The sequence below is a fragment of the Schistosoma mansoni genome (assembly GCF_000237925.1).
Source record: "Schistosoma mansoni, WGS project CABG00000000 data, supercontig 0080, strain Puerto Rico, whole genome shotgun sequence".
Classification (NCBI taxonomy): domain Eukaryota; kingdom Metazoa; phylum Platyhelminthes; class Trematoda; order Strigeidida; family Schistosomatidae; genus Schistosoma; species Schistosoma mansoni.
In genome coordinates, this window is record NW_017386030.1 from 182,928 (window position 1) to 198,426 (window position 15,499).

General features: G+C 36.1%; 1 protein-coding gene across 2 annotated transcripts in view; it reads left to right on the forward strand.

The window, feature by feature from the left end:
• The window catches only part of Smp_190090 (mucolipin, putative), a gene marked incomplete at both ends in the record, with an annotated part of 34,056 nt that extends 20,659 nt beyond the window's left edge, over positions 1-13,397 (forward strand). Inside the window, 4 exons of one of the 2 annotated variants that reach the window (XM_018790489.1) lie at positions 1,645-1,746; positions 5,080-5,412; positions 10,989-11,519; positions 13,285-13,397. In XM_018790489.1, coding sequence (XP_018646220.1) covers positions 1,645-1,746; positions 5,080-5,412; positions 10,989-11,519; positions 13,285-13,350 — 1,032 coding nt within the window. Of the gene's footprint in view, positions 1-1,644; positions 1,747-5,079; positions 5,479-10,988; positions 11,520-13,284 lie in introns of those variants that run through there. The other variant, XM_018790490.1, reaches the window with a different exon arrangement.
• Between the last annotated feature and the right edge of the window lie 2,102 nt (positions 13,398-15,499).

The following is a 15,499-nucleotide window of genomic DNA, read 5'->3' on the forward strand; positions in this document are numbered from 1 at the left end:
TGAAATGAGGAAACACAACGTGACGGTGCTTATGATCAGTGAAACACAGAAGATGCAGGTAGAACTACAACTACTTCAATCAGGATGTGCTTCAGATATAGTCCGGCTTGATCGAAGATAATGCCCCACTCGCACCACGAGTGGCATATATGCTATACAACCTCTCACAAAACCCACTTGTAGGATGGGAATAGTATGTGACCAGGATCCTGATACTTGTCTATATCATAACATAACAAGAGGGCAGTACTGATGGATTTCTTATCATACCTATGCACCAACCGGGGAATTTTATGAGGACTTAGAAGTTCAATATTACGACGATGCTGCCCTTACTGAATTTGCAGGGCCTAGAAAAAGATCTAACCACTATTGACTCATGATTTCAACTTTGAAATATACTGAAATCTCCACAAATCCCCTTCCGAATATGAATAGTTCAGTTACGTAATAATTGTACAATAGGAAATAGGCATATTACATTGATCCATAAATAGACGTAAAAGTTACCATTCGTAATTCACCGGGGGATATAACAGGTTGGGACAGTCTGTTCTTCTACTAGAAATGATCTTACCTGGTCATGTGCATACAACGACTGCCTTCTCGCGGCACCGTTATGTTTACGAAATTGAGAGGATGAAAAGCGAATGTTCAGCGCTTTAATCACGTTAATTAATATGGATTATCCACCTAGGGAAGTTGGAAAACCCTAATTTCAAACCAATGATGCACATGGGGTTCAGGATCCTAAAAGGACAAGTGGCATATGGACCTATTATTGGTCACTGGCTACCATGGGACTGCACCTCCTTACGTTGCTCCACTGCCTTGTGGATTAGACCTTCAGGTCAAAGTCTCCGTGTATAACCCTCTAACAAAACCACCTGCTCCTGTCTAGGCACCCGGGCTGTATCACAGCCCACATACGAATCAAGTTACTTGTGTGGTTCATATCTATTTGGTGCCTCCTTGTATCAATGTTTATGTATTTGAATAAATAAATAAAAATGGTGATAACGTACTTTTTTTTTCAAAGAGACGCATAGTTACTCTAATTTTGTTCGATATTTTATTCATATATAAGATCATAGATTGTATTTTGTATTGAATTGGTTGACTAGTTGTTCTAACCTCTTTAATTCATGAAACAATCAGTCAGTTAGACATAAGCAACATAGAACCTGGAACATATGTATCGGTTTGATTCGACACACCATATCAACACAGATAGATCAAATTATCAGGATAAACGTCAGAATTGTAAAGGTGGCTGCACTACTGATGGTAATAGAAAATATTCTACCTGGACAATATGGTTTGAGAACATATGTCGTACTAGTGTATAGATTCCTTGTTACTAACGCATTTCTGAGCACTAAATTAACACTGGACAGATCTAATAGAGAAGTGATATGACTTTAAACAGTCACTTACTGTCAGAGATTAAGATTATAAAACAATAAATTAAAATTTAAAAGGACAATGTAATAAATGTACTTGGTTTGTGGTTAGCAGTGAAAAGCGGGGACATTCATTTCTTATTTGAGACTCATCAGTTTAATAAACAGTTGAAATAATATTTTAATACATACAATAGCTTCAATGTCCATTTATTGTTGCTTTGTCAATTTTGTTTTATAGATTCAAGTGAAATACGAACCATTGACTTATTTAATGGGTATTGGTGCACTACTTGTCTGGATTGGTATACTATACTATGTCGGTTTCTCATATGACAACAGCGTAAGGATACACACAGTTTGAATGCCTAATTGTGACCAACTTTAGCTAATAATTTCATGTTACTTATAAGTAGTATGAATTTTTATTTGTCAAAACGTGATCGTAGTCGGTTTCACGTAATTCGTTTGAATTTTCTGGATTTTTAAGTGGTTAACATATTTTGTTGTTGTTGTGAAATTCAGTGTTTTATTTGTGATATACAAGAATTGGAACTTGTCTTGGTTATGTTCATACAGTGTCTTAGGGCTGTATATTCTTAATCGTATAGTATAACAATGATTAAATCACGAATTCAGATTAGATAGATCAAATCGTTGGTTACAATTATTCAAACTACTTTATAATCCGATTCGAAAATCATGTAACTATAGATGTGATACAGTTACGGAAATTTGATTAACTCACCATTCTCTGTATCTGATCATCTTTGTCTCCGAAGGATTGCTGACATCCAGTGACAACATCATGTTAAAAAATGCATAGGTTCGACAACATGTATTCGGAGACAGCAACGATGATTCAATTGAGGTTTCTGTCTTGAAACATCGACCTCAGTGGCTTGGATATGTCCTACGAATGTCGTCCCAGAGAATCCCTCGTCGGGACCGGTTGGACATAGCGGAGAGGTGGTCAATGTGTCACATGGTGTTGTAGTATGAAAGAAAGCTATACAAGACCGGTTTCTGTTGGTCCTTCACGTCTCGGTGGTTATGACCCTAGAGGTGGTGCAACACAGTGGCTTGAAACGTTATCAGATATGGTTGGGAATGGAAGCTAGCGACTATCCCACTGTAACTTTCTTTTACTTTCTTCATAAAAGTAAACATAACTTCTTTAAATGAAAGAATTCTTTCTGGCTGTGTTCTTGCTAACTGAACTGTTTTTGTTCTTCTTATTGTTACTTCGCTCTCATACATTAATTTCTGTTCGTTGCTGCTCTTTTCATTATATACACTTTACATTCTCTATCTCTTCATAATCATCTTTTCTTATTGTGTTAAGTGGATATATTTTAATGCTCCCCTATATGTTCAAATATAAATTATCATTATAAACGACCTGTGAATGTAACCAATTCAAGTGACATAGTTTTACTCACAAAATAGATCCATTTATTGTATAGTGTGTGTGTGTATGAATAACACTGATCAAGGACGATGATGATGATTGATTGATTGGAGTAGACAAATCATAGTTTTATTTGTATATCTGTTAATGTAAAATTCTATACAATTGATTTGTTCATTCACATGATAATTAAAGATTAAGATTCATAGTCATCTCTTAAATTCATTGATAATAAGATGGGTTAATGAATGACAAATATATTTATTACACAATGGTGACTAGTATTGAGGATACTTGGAAGAGAGAGTTTAGGGGCGGCCAAAACAAAACGTGGCATCAGAGCTTGAAGTCACTTACTTCAAGTGTTAGCCATGTTGGTAGATGCAGACTATTTGTTTGAAGTCCACGCGACTATCTTAACCAATGGTTGGAGACTGTATGTGATATGGCTCATAATCGATCACAATGGCGTAGGTGTATACAGTCTTTGTTTTCCCTTAAACTATATCTTTCTTTCTTCCTGTACCATATCCTTATATACGATCTTTCGTTTACATATTACTGCCATTAAATTAACTACTTCTATGAATTCGTTGTACATCTTGTTGTGCTAATGAGATTATGGCAACTTGGACCGATGTATATATGTGCCTGGTCCTACATCGTAGCTGACTGACTGACAAAATGGATTAAATGTTGAATGTGCAAATATATATATAAATATATAAAAAGGAGGCACCAAATATATATGCACTACACTTCGTCGTTCTGTTTGTGTGATGACTGGAATATAACCTGGGCATTCAATCAAAGCAAGTGGGTATTTTTCAAGCGTCCAATTGAATTAGAGGTGTAATCTACAAGGCAATGGAGCAAGATTAAGAGATACAGTACTATGAGAACCGGTGACTAACAATAAATTGTTACTCTATTTTTTTCCTTTCATTATCCCAGAGCTCATGTACACCATTGGTTTGGAATCAATGTTTTCCAACTTCCCTAGATGAATACTCCACATCTATCGACTCGGTTAAGGCATCTGACATAACAATACACTTGCTTAAATTTTATTTCCTTATTAAGTAATAACAATTCAGTGTTCTTAATCACATCATTCAGTGTCGGATCAGCAACATCAGCGTAAACATGGAAAAAAATAGTAATTGGTCAAAAAAAATTTTTTTAAATAAAAATCAATATAACTGAAGAACTAACGAATTATGTACTACAGATTACTTTAAGGCACTAATATTAAGTTAATAAATTTCTGGACGTGTTATTAATACTACTACTTACGCCTATTAGTCCTCGTGAAGTAGTATAGGCCGCTCACAACCACTCTTTATCCAATCCTGTCGTGGGCAGTCCTTTCAAGTTCTTTTCAGTTGTTATTCATCTTTTTCATATCTGCTTCTATTTCCTGGCTTAATGTGTTCTTTGGCCTTCCTGTTTTCCGCTTCCTTTCACGATTCCAAGTTAGGGATTGCCTCGTGATGCAGTTTGTTGATTTCCCTTATGTATGTCTTATCCACTTCCAACGTCTTTTCCAGATTTCCTCTTCATCTGGAAGCTGGTTTGTCCTCTCCCATAAAACGCTGTTGCTGATAATATCCGGTCAGTGAATGTTGAGTATTTTGTGTAGACAACTATTTATAAATACTTGTACCTTCTTGACGATGGATTTAGTAGTTCTACAAGTCTCAACTGTGCAGAGTAAAACTGTCTTCATGTTCGTATTGAAGATTGTTACTTTGATATTGGTTGATAGACAATTGTTTCAAGTTCCATATGTTGTTCAGTTTTAGGAATTCGACCTTTGAGAACTAACTATTATTAGACCTAATCTTTATTCATTATATAAATAAATAAATAAATCTTATTGTGTTTATGCTTATTAAATTTACAAATTAACCAATGATTTACTGACTACAATCACTCATTCGACTTGTAATCAGTATGTAATAATAATAATACTATATATAGTTGAAATCATTAGTCATGGAAATCATGGAAGCACTAGACAACCGTTCCATCCTATTGTGAGACTCCTCAGTGGCAGTGCGTATCCACGATCCCACCTCGCCAGATTCGAACCTAGGACCTATCAATCTCGCGTGCGGGCACTGAGCTGGTATCCTCATAGAACACAATATGATTTTTATCATTTATATCATTATCATTATTATTCATTGATATTGATTTTTTGTTTACTTAATTATTTTCTCTCTCATTTTTTTCTCTTTTTTTCTCTTTTTGATTATATAGTTACTTATTCGTACAATATCACGTTCCATACCTGGTTTATTACGTTTTTGTGTTTGTGCATTAATCTTATTCTTTGCATTTAGTTTATGTGGTTGGGTTGTATTAGGCCCATATAATCTCAAATTTCGTACATTTATGTCAACAGTTGAATGTTTATATAGTTTAATTAATGGTGATGATATGTTTGTTACATTTACTATAATAAATAATAATGCACCTATTGGTATCTATTTATTTAGTCGTTTATTTTTATATCTATTTATAACATTATTTATATATGTTGTATTAAATTTATTTGTTACAATTATATTTGAAGCATATGAAGAAGTAAAGGTTAGTTTGAGGGTTCTTTTTTTTTTGCTTTGGTTTTTGTTTTCTTTTTTGAATGTTATTTATTGATCTAGGCACATAAATATTGGTAGAAATCAAGTGGTTGTGATACTGCTTGGGTATCTTAGAGTACCACACCGAGAGCTTTTGACCTAAAGGTCTGATCCACAAGGTAGTGGAGCATTGTAAGGAGATGCAATCACATGGTAGCCGGTGACCAACGATTGATTCATACGTTATTTGTTCCATCAGGATACTGGAGCCAGCCCATGTGCAGCATTGTTTTGGAATGAGGGTTTTCCAACTCCCCTAGGTGGATAATCCATATTAATCGATCCGATTAAAGTGCCGGACATTCACTTTTCGTCCTCTCAATTTCGTAAAAAACACTGGTGCCACGAGAAGGCAGTGAGTATGACTCCTCTGGCACTGGCTGTATACGCGTAGCTATGTTAGAGCGTACTCTCCCCACTCTCGGCCGTACCAGGGCATTTGGGAGCAAACAAGATAAGAATGAACAGTTCTATGTCTGTCTAATATATAATACTGATCGAATTGTTTCAATTAAATAGTAATAGGATAGTTAGTAGTAATTTTCAAGTCTTAGAAGTGTTATCTTAGTTCTATTCATAGATATCATTGATCACTATGAAGTTATCTAATTCATGTTATGATGGATTTTAAAGTTAAGGTTTCTTTTACTGTGATATTCATTTCTAACAAACAGTTTAAAATTTATATTAGTAAACAACTTTTTATTTGTTGAAAGAAATCCTCTTCAGTATAATTTAAATATAAGTTTTTAGCAATTAATCCCTTCTATAAAATATCACTTTGTTTGGTAAAAAGAAATTTCTGCATACAAATTGTAACTACTTATGAGTAGGTAAAATTATAACATCATAAAAACTAGCGGACTTTTTTTATTCAAGTTAGGCGCTCGCTCGCGAGACTGTTAGGTTGTGGGTTCGAATCTCACATGTCGGGATCGTGGATACGCACTACTGAGGAGTCCCAATTTAAAACGAAACGGCCATCTAGTGCTTTCAGGTTTTCCATGGTTGTCTAGCTTCAATTGTTTCATGATCTCAACTATTGAAATTAAAATGAATGTATAATAATTCATTTATAAGTTAGTCCTTATTTATCAAAATTTGAAAGCTATCATCCACCATAACTTGAAACTTCACGAATTGAAATCAATTAGTGCAGTTAGAGTGACTAAAATCAAGTATGTGATAAAGTGTACTACTGTGGTATGGTCTACTTATATCCACATAAGTAGTATATGACGATGGTTAGGCAGAGAAATGTATTTTGGCAGAATATCGATAAGAAACGAACATGAATGAAGCGCGATCGGTATGAAAATGTATGAACAATGAAATCAGAGAAGATGAACTGATATTTGCAGAAGGAACAGTCAAGATTGAGACAATTGATTGTTATTTTGCAGATTAACGGTTTACTACTGTATGATTATCAGAATTTAGTAAGATAGTCTGTTATTTGTGCTCAAATACATTCGATTGTCCCCACTTGTCTTCTCGTTCACTACACTACGATCATACAAATTAGTATGATGTTATGTTGATAATAGGAACAAAATTAAAATATTATGTATGAACTTTTTAATAAATAAATTGTTCAATCAGCCTTCAAATTACTTTTCATAATATAAAAGCCTGGACCTGATGACTACTGTATTAAATTCGAGATAGATCGAATCTATCTAGTTATCACTTAATTTATTCAATAGAATAGGGATCGTGGATCCGCGCTGCTGAGGAACGTAACTGCTTCAGTTTGGACACCTAGGTAGTATCACAGCCGTCACGCAAACGGAATGAGATTTGTGCGGCGCATATGTATTTGGTGCTTCATTGTACCAATATTTATGTGTTTAAATAAATAAAATAAATGTACTGAATTCAATCAGTTTTTAGAGAATAACTTGCCGGTTTTAACTTCACTCTTCACCTTTTCCAATTCGAATTGTATTATCATCAGTAATTTTCAGAAAAATAGACAGTATAGTTTAATCCTAAATATGATTAATGATGTTTTAACTATCAACAAAGTGAAATTTTCACTACATATTAGTCATACGTATACAAAGTTAAAAAACATTAAGGGGTAGCGGTTGCTTATGTGAAAATGGTTTTTATGTCTATATAAATTTTACACAGTCATTAATAACCACAAATACATTCAATAAAAGATATTTAGAAATTTGTTGGGTCAGTGGTCTATCGGTTAAGTGCTCTCGCGCGAGACTGATAGGTCCTGGGTTCGAATCTCGCGAGTGCGGGATCGTGGATGCGCACTGCTGAGGAGTCCCATGATAGGACGAAACGGCTGTCCATTGCTTTCAGGTTTTCCATGGTGGTCTAGCTTCAATTGACTCATGATTTCAACTATGAAAAAATCTGTTATTTGTTTAAAATATAGTTTATATACGTTGATTAATTTGTATGAACTACATCACTTACTTACACCTGTTATCCCCTAATGGAGCAAAGGCTGCTGACCGACATTCTCCAACTCACTCTATCCTGGGCGTCCGGTTTATTTCATATCAATCAGTTACATATGTGTATAGGTATTTATTTCATCTATGTTTTAATACTTAAGCCTAAAATCAATCTATTACCTTGAGTGCTTAAATATTAATATCTAAATGCTTATCAACCACACAATACTAGTGTATACTGCCTTTATTTCGATAGTTCAGTAATCGGGTATTACAAATTTGATTATCCATTCATTCCGTCGTAAATGTCTACGTTAAACAGCTCCTTATATGAATAATTGTAAGCTACTTGAAGTAGTAGCAGACACTAGTTTGAAGGTTTTTAGTAAAGATATCAGTTTTGGCTTGTAGTTTCTTGTAGTGAATAAAATACAGAATGAAGAAAGTTGACTTTGTTACCAAATAATGGGAACTAACTAACAATATACATCCTTGCCGTTGGTATTATCTGTCAACAAACTAGCTACATTTACCATTTATTAATTATAGTTAGTTTGGGGTGGCTAAACCAAAACGTGGCATCAGTGCTTGAAGTCAATAACTTCTAGTCTGAGCCATGTTGGTAGATGCAGACTACTTGGTTGAGGTGCGCGTGACTATCGTAACCAGTGGTTGGAGACTCTGTATGACATGGCTCAGAATCGATCACAATGGCGTAGGTGTATACACTCTTTGTCTTCCCTTAAACTATGAGATTAAAATAGCTTCATATCTTCCTTTCTTTTTTCCTGTACTATATCCTTATATACAATATTTTATACATTACCACCACTAAATTAATAACTTCTATGAATTCCGTCTTTTTCCGAGATTGTCTCACTTAAACTTGACTTCTTAATTCCAGTTTCTTTTATTAGTCTGAATAGTTGCCTGGTGTTGCCTACAGCCGCTGCCTTTTCCATCCCTTTTGCTTTCGTTGCCCACCACTGCTCACGATCGTTCCTTAGACTTTTAGTTAACCTAGATCTAATTTGTTTACGCTCTTCGTCGTGTTCAGAGCCTGATAGGATGAATTTACGAGAATCCATCAGTGAAATAGACTTAGAGGAAATCCATTGGTTCTTTGGAGCCCTATGGTTTAAATGACTAATAGATGTTACTGCTGTTTCCACAGCTGTTCGTGTGTCTTTCCAAGCAGCATCTGGGTCAGTCTCGTTTACAGAACTGCGTAGATGTGAACTCAGTTGTTTCTGGAATTTACATTTGGCTTTCTCGTCCTCCAGTTCAATCCTAATGGGTCTTCTTAGTGTACTTTTCCTGCGTCCATTGAGTCGCAGACAAATGCGTGCTCGTATTAAAGCGTGATCAGAGTCTAAACAAGTATTCCAATACGAGCGACAATCTCCTATTGAGCCTCTCCAACGATGACTGATGACAATATGGTCTATTTGAGTCCATCGTTGGTTTGGTGAAGGTGGTCGCCATGTTAGACGATGTCTCTCCTTATGCTTAAAATTAGTGCTTGCTAAAAATAAATGATTGTCTGAGCATAGTTGCAACAGACGATCACCATTATCGGTTCGTTGAGCCGGAATACTAAAATACCCACCTAAATGTCTTTCTGTTTGATTTAAGCTGCCTACCTGGGCATTAAAGTCACCCGCTACGACTACTATGTCTGAGCGCTTAGCTTTTTGAAGAAGCTCAGAGAGTTTTCTGTAAAAGTCATCTTTTACTTCATCATGGCTGCAGTCAGTGGGAGCGTAGGCAGAAACGACGAAAAGGCAACGACGTGTGTCCCTATCCTTCCGAGTTCTTACGGAGCCATTTAGCCGGACAGCACACAGGCGACTGTTAACGGGGATCCATTCTAATAGTGCCTGTTCTGCCCTTGTACTTAGTGCTATGCCTACACCTGCAAGTCTACGAGAACTAGCCAACGGGTCGCCAGATACACCGAGGGTGTATTTTGTTGGCTGTCCATTTTGGCGAGGTGAGGTCAAGTGAATGACCACACTAGGATCCTGTATGCGTGTTTCGGAGACACAGCATACATCAATGGTACGAGATTCTAGGGTTTTAGCTAAGGAGGCCTGTTGACCGATTTGACTTAGGGTACGTACGTTGTAGGCTTTAATGTGTAGTTTGGAGCGAGGTTTTAGTAGACCTGGGACAGCGTTTCGCGCACTAGAATCGTTGGCCATGGTGACACTTGAGGAGGAAACCGGAGCAGGAAGTTTAGTGTTGAAAGTCAAGGTAGAAGGAATAGTAGGAATTGAAGAAGGAGATTGATTATGAATACAGTGGTCTTGAGTGCTGTTAGAGGTATGAGGGTAGTTTTCACTTTCCGGTTGCCCACACCGTGGAAGGGTTCTTCTAGAGGTACCTGAAAAGGAAATTGGGTTAGAAGTGGTCTTAATGACCTGAGAGCGTGACCGCAGTGCCCAAGGGACAACTGCTTGAGGTCGGTCACACACGACCTTTTTGTGGGTAGTTTTTGTGTTAGCTCCGTACTTGTTGAGACCTTACCGCCGGAGACGGATATCCGTGCGGTAAGGCGAGGTGTCATTTTTAGGATCGACCTTTTCTAACCCCACCCGTCCTTGTGGGAAGGCAGCATCGCTGTTATGCTGGTTGTCTAAAGGAAACACCTTACTGCTGTCACACCTCTGTACAGTCAGCAGTACGTCTTCGCCTTCGGACCTTGGGATTGCTGCTTTTAGTCTCACTGCTCTTCAACGGACGTGTCTGGCATGGTAGGAACTTGAGTACGATTGTTCCAGCCAATATCTCTCGATTGGTTCATCACGATAGGCAAGCCCGACCACTACGTCAAGGTATGGTTCTCAAATTGTATTAAGAGATTCTGTAATTTTGTATTGAAATACGTTCGATTGTCCCCAATTATCTTCTCGTTCACTACTGTCTGAGACAGTATACTTAACATCAGACCTGTTGTTCAAGGGGAGTTTTTTCTATGATAAATAGTTGAAAATTATCTTACTATCGAACAGTTTCACTCAACCTCTTCATTAAATGTTTATCTTTATTGTCTATTGAATGAATCGGCTGTTTTTTAGCTCTTTCTGTCTCTTTCTCCTTCTAGGATATGCAAAATACCCATGGACGTTCGAATAATTCACCATTATGGCATTTTGTATGTCAACAATATTATAATCCTAAATCAACTATATTTAAAGAAGATGATACACGACCTGATCGACATTTACTTTATGAACAAGCACTTGGTTATACAATGACAACAACAACAACAACATCCGTAACAAACAAATCATCTACTGATGAATGTAAACATTCTTTTATAAATCGTTCACAATTTCCACGACAACAACAACGACGACGACTTCAACACCAAGAAGAAGAAGGCAAAGGAAGATGTTGTTGTTGTTATCGTCATCGACAACAGATACAATCACATCAAAATCAACAATATACATCCCAAAATCATAATGATAATAATACAATTCAAAATTCTTCAAATCTATTGAATAATTCTATAAATGTAGACAATCTCTCAAATCAAACGGAACAACTTCAACAAGGAATTGAACAGATTAACAATAATGATGGTGATGATAATCATGTAAATAATGTTCGCAATCGAATGATTGAAGGAGTAAGTAGTAGTGTTTGTTTAATAATTAAATGTTAAGGTTAAATTGTTGAGGTCACTTGGTAATTGTAAATAAAAGGAAATGATTACTGAGCCACCACCATTGGATGCTAGCTCAGTGGTCTAAAGGTTAACTGTTTGCGCACGAGAATGATGGCTCCTTGGTTCGAATCTCGTGAGGCGCGATCGTGGATAAGCACTGCTGAGGAGTCCCATACTAGGACGAAACGGCCCTCCAGTATCTACAGATTTTCCATGGTAAACAACACTGGTGCCGCGAGAAGGCAGTGATTAAGACTTACCTGGCAGTGGCTGTGTATACGCGAGGCCATGTTAGACTATTTCGAGGGGGTGAGCTAACTCTCCCAACCCTCAGCCCTACTAGGGCATTCGAGGGCCACTTCATTAATGGAGCCTAGGGTTTACATAGGAGAATACAATCCAACCTGCGTGAATATTATGCACTATATCTTTGTCCACCTGTTTATTCTACGACTGTTCATTGTAACTGTGAACTACTACAGATCATATATTAACATATGTAAATTGTCAACACATCAAGGGTGTTGTTGTTCATATTCATTGTATATAAGTGACATAAGAATCAGATGTATTGATATCAAAAATTAAAATTTTGAGTATTGAACTAAATGAAATCGTGTTTGTAGTAGAACCTGAAGATTTTTCAGTTCACTTCCCGTTCGCAACTGTAATTTCGTGCACTATTGAAGAATTTCATGCTTAATTGTAACGTCTATCCTAAAACCGTGAAATAGACTAATAAATTCATTTAATTCAGTAAATCTGGTTGTTCTTGTTTACTGTTTACTTCAAACATCATCATTGTTATCCATTTAACTACTGGGTTTGAGTCCCAGAGTAAATATCAACTCTGAGATACAAGCTTATCTATTTAACGAGTCTCAAATAGGACTAAACGTGCCTTCTAGATTCCACTGCTAGCCACTATCCATCTTTGCTTATAATGTTTGTGAATTAAGACTGATGATATTGTCTTACTGTGTGATAATTCCCAAGCCATGCAATCCGCACTTAATCAATTGGTAATCAGTGTCCGCAAGTACGGTATGTGCTTTGGACCTTCAAAGTGCAAAGTACTCCTACAAGACTGGAAGGATTCTAATCCTGTACTCACCCTGGGTGGTGAGCAGATTGAAGTAGTTGAGAAGTTCGTGTATCTAGGTAGCTGCATAAGTGCTGGTATTGGCGTGAGTGATGAGATCGATGCACGTATAGTGAAAGACAGAGCGGATTATGCCAATCTGGGCCATCTATGGCACCTTTGTGATGTTAGTCTGGCTGTGAAAGATTGGATCTAGAACGCGTCCCACAACCGGATGAAACGGCCATTCAATGCTTCCAGGTTTTCCATGATGGTCTAGCTTCAATTGAATCATGATCTGAACTATATAAAATTACTAAAATCTCGACAAAAACCCCTTCTGATAATAATAATAAAATTTATTTAGTATTGTTTGTTTGAATCTTCCCATTGATGTGTTAGGACTGCAACTGTTCAGTCTCTTGTTGGCATATGTGCATACTGTGCGTATTGCCTCGATATAACCTTAATTCACAAGCATGGTAAGCAAAGATGGATAGAGGACGAAACGCGCGTCAAACTGGATTCCACTGCTAGCCACTATCCATCTCTACTTACCAATAATAATAAAAGTTATAGTAGTTGAGAAATGTATATATATTTTTTTCATTATTCTCTCAATTAATTTTCGTTTCTTTTCAAAAGGTAAATGAAATGACTACAACTGATGAATCTATTATATCATTGAATAGTCGATCAGTGAATGTATAATAACTATACTATACATATATACATTTAAACAAGAAAGGAAAAATAACTTTTTTTTTTGTATTTTTACCTGTAAGTTTTTCTTTTAAAAAAACCGAACTGATTTCTTTATTTTCTTCTACTTTTATAAAAAAAATTTTTTCCTTTTTCCTACTAATGGCTATTTCCCTTATTCATTGTTCTATACTTACTTACTTACACCTGTTACACCTCATGGAGGAGCATAAGCCCCGCCCACCAGCATTCTCCATCCAACTCTATCCTGAACAATCCTTTCCGCCTGTAGCTTCTCCGGGGGCTACTGCCGGTCCCGAGCTCGGGTAAAGGAGGAGGGTTGGGCATGGGGTTAGCAACCCCACCCCGTAGAAAAACTAACTCGTTAAAAAAAACGCCAACCAGAAAAAAAAATTCACTGTTCTATATATATATATATATCGATAATTCTATTCAGATATACAAACAAATCCACTTCAATCATTTATTGTGATGCATTTTTCTCTTTTATAAAAATGAGTATTTGTGTGTGTGTGTGTATGATTCAGATGTGATTGTGTTTCTTTTATCAAAAAACTATCAATACTACTTACTAATTGTGTGTTAGTATAATCTATTTGGGGGGTATTTTTTAATTTTTCTTTTAACAATAACAATATGATTACGATTTATTTTATAGTCTACTTATAAATTTATGTTCTTGATTTCTAATATGGGGGTTTATTAATATTACCCGGTTTTCAATATCCGGGTCTCGAACTTAGGATTTACTGACCGAGTGTGGAAACTCGTAACCACTAAGAAATTGTCCTATTAAGACCGCTTCAGCCTATATATGTATAATGTACTCTCCATAGGCATCTTATCGTTGCCCTTGTGTTTTAAATAAGTAAATGGTTAGCTAGTATTGTATTTTGGGTATCCGGGTAGTATCGTAGCCTACACACAAATCAAGTGACTTGTGTGGCACATATATATTCGTTGCAACTTTGTACCAATCTTTATGTGTTCAAACAAATAATAATAGTATTGTAGTGGGCGACAACACAAGTGGGGGCAATTAAATGTATTTAAACATAAAATTACAGAATATCTTAGTAAAATCTGAGAACTGTACAGCGAATACTTGATTTGCAAAATGTCAATCCATTGGTTCAAACTTGACTATTACTTTTTCAAATGTCAATCAAATAACTCAGAACTTCATTTTTCTTCCGTTTCCACACCCATCATTCTTTGTTCTCATTCTCTTCTCTTCGGCTTCTTAACCTTGTACCATCACCAGGCATTTCACTTTTGATTGATGATACATACTACTTATATTTGCCGACATCAGTAGCACACACCACAGTATCTTGAAATGTGCATATCTATAAACAACCAAGTATCAGATATTTTCTTATACACGAAAAGATCGGTGTTTTCATATACATATTATAATATAATGGAAAAATTTAGAGTTTGAAAAGAACAATGGGTTGCAGAATACCATTTGGAATGAAGCAAACATGAATTAATGTATGATTGAAGAATTGTTGTATACTGAGTAAAAATAAACTTGAAATTGATCCTAGATCTTAAACGATCAAGATTAAAGTTTTAAGAAATCTACTTAGGTTTATATGTTGAACAATCCAGTTGATTATTAGATCTTAACTTAGATAATTTGGTGAATCATAGGATGATTGTTTGAATATATATGATGAAACTCTTATAAATCACCTGTTCACATTTCTTTAAATCTGGTTGTTCCTCTTATATCATTGTTTCTTTATGAACAGAAGAAACAATTTTTATTTCAAATATATGAATTGACAAATAATTAACTTTATTGAAAACATAAATTGACTAACGTTAGACTACGATTGGAAACATGCCCTCAAACGCCCTGGTACGACTAAGAGTGAGGAGAGTCTGCTCTTCCTCTCGAAATGCTCTCACATGGTCACGCGTATACAGCGGGAAGTCCTACTCACTGACTTCTCGTGGCACCGGTGTTGTTTACGAAATTGAGAGAACGAAAAGTGAATGTCCGGCGGTTTATTCGGATTGGTTAATATGGAAGATCCACCTAGGGGAGTTGAAAAACCCTCATTCTAAACCAATGATGCACATGTGCTCCAGTATCCTGAAGGAACAAATGGCGTATGAATCAATC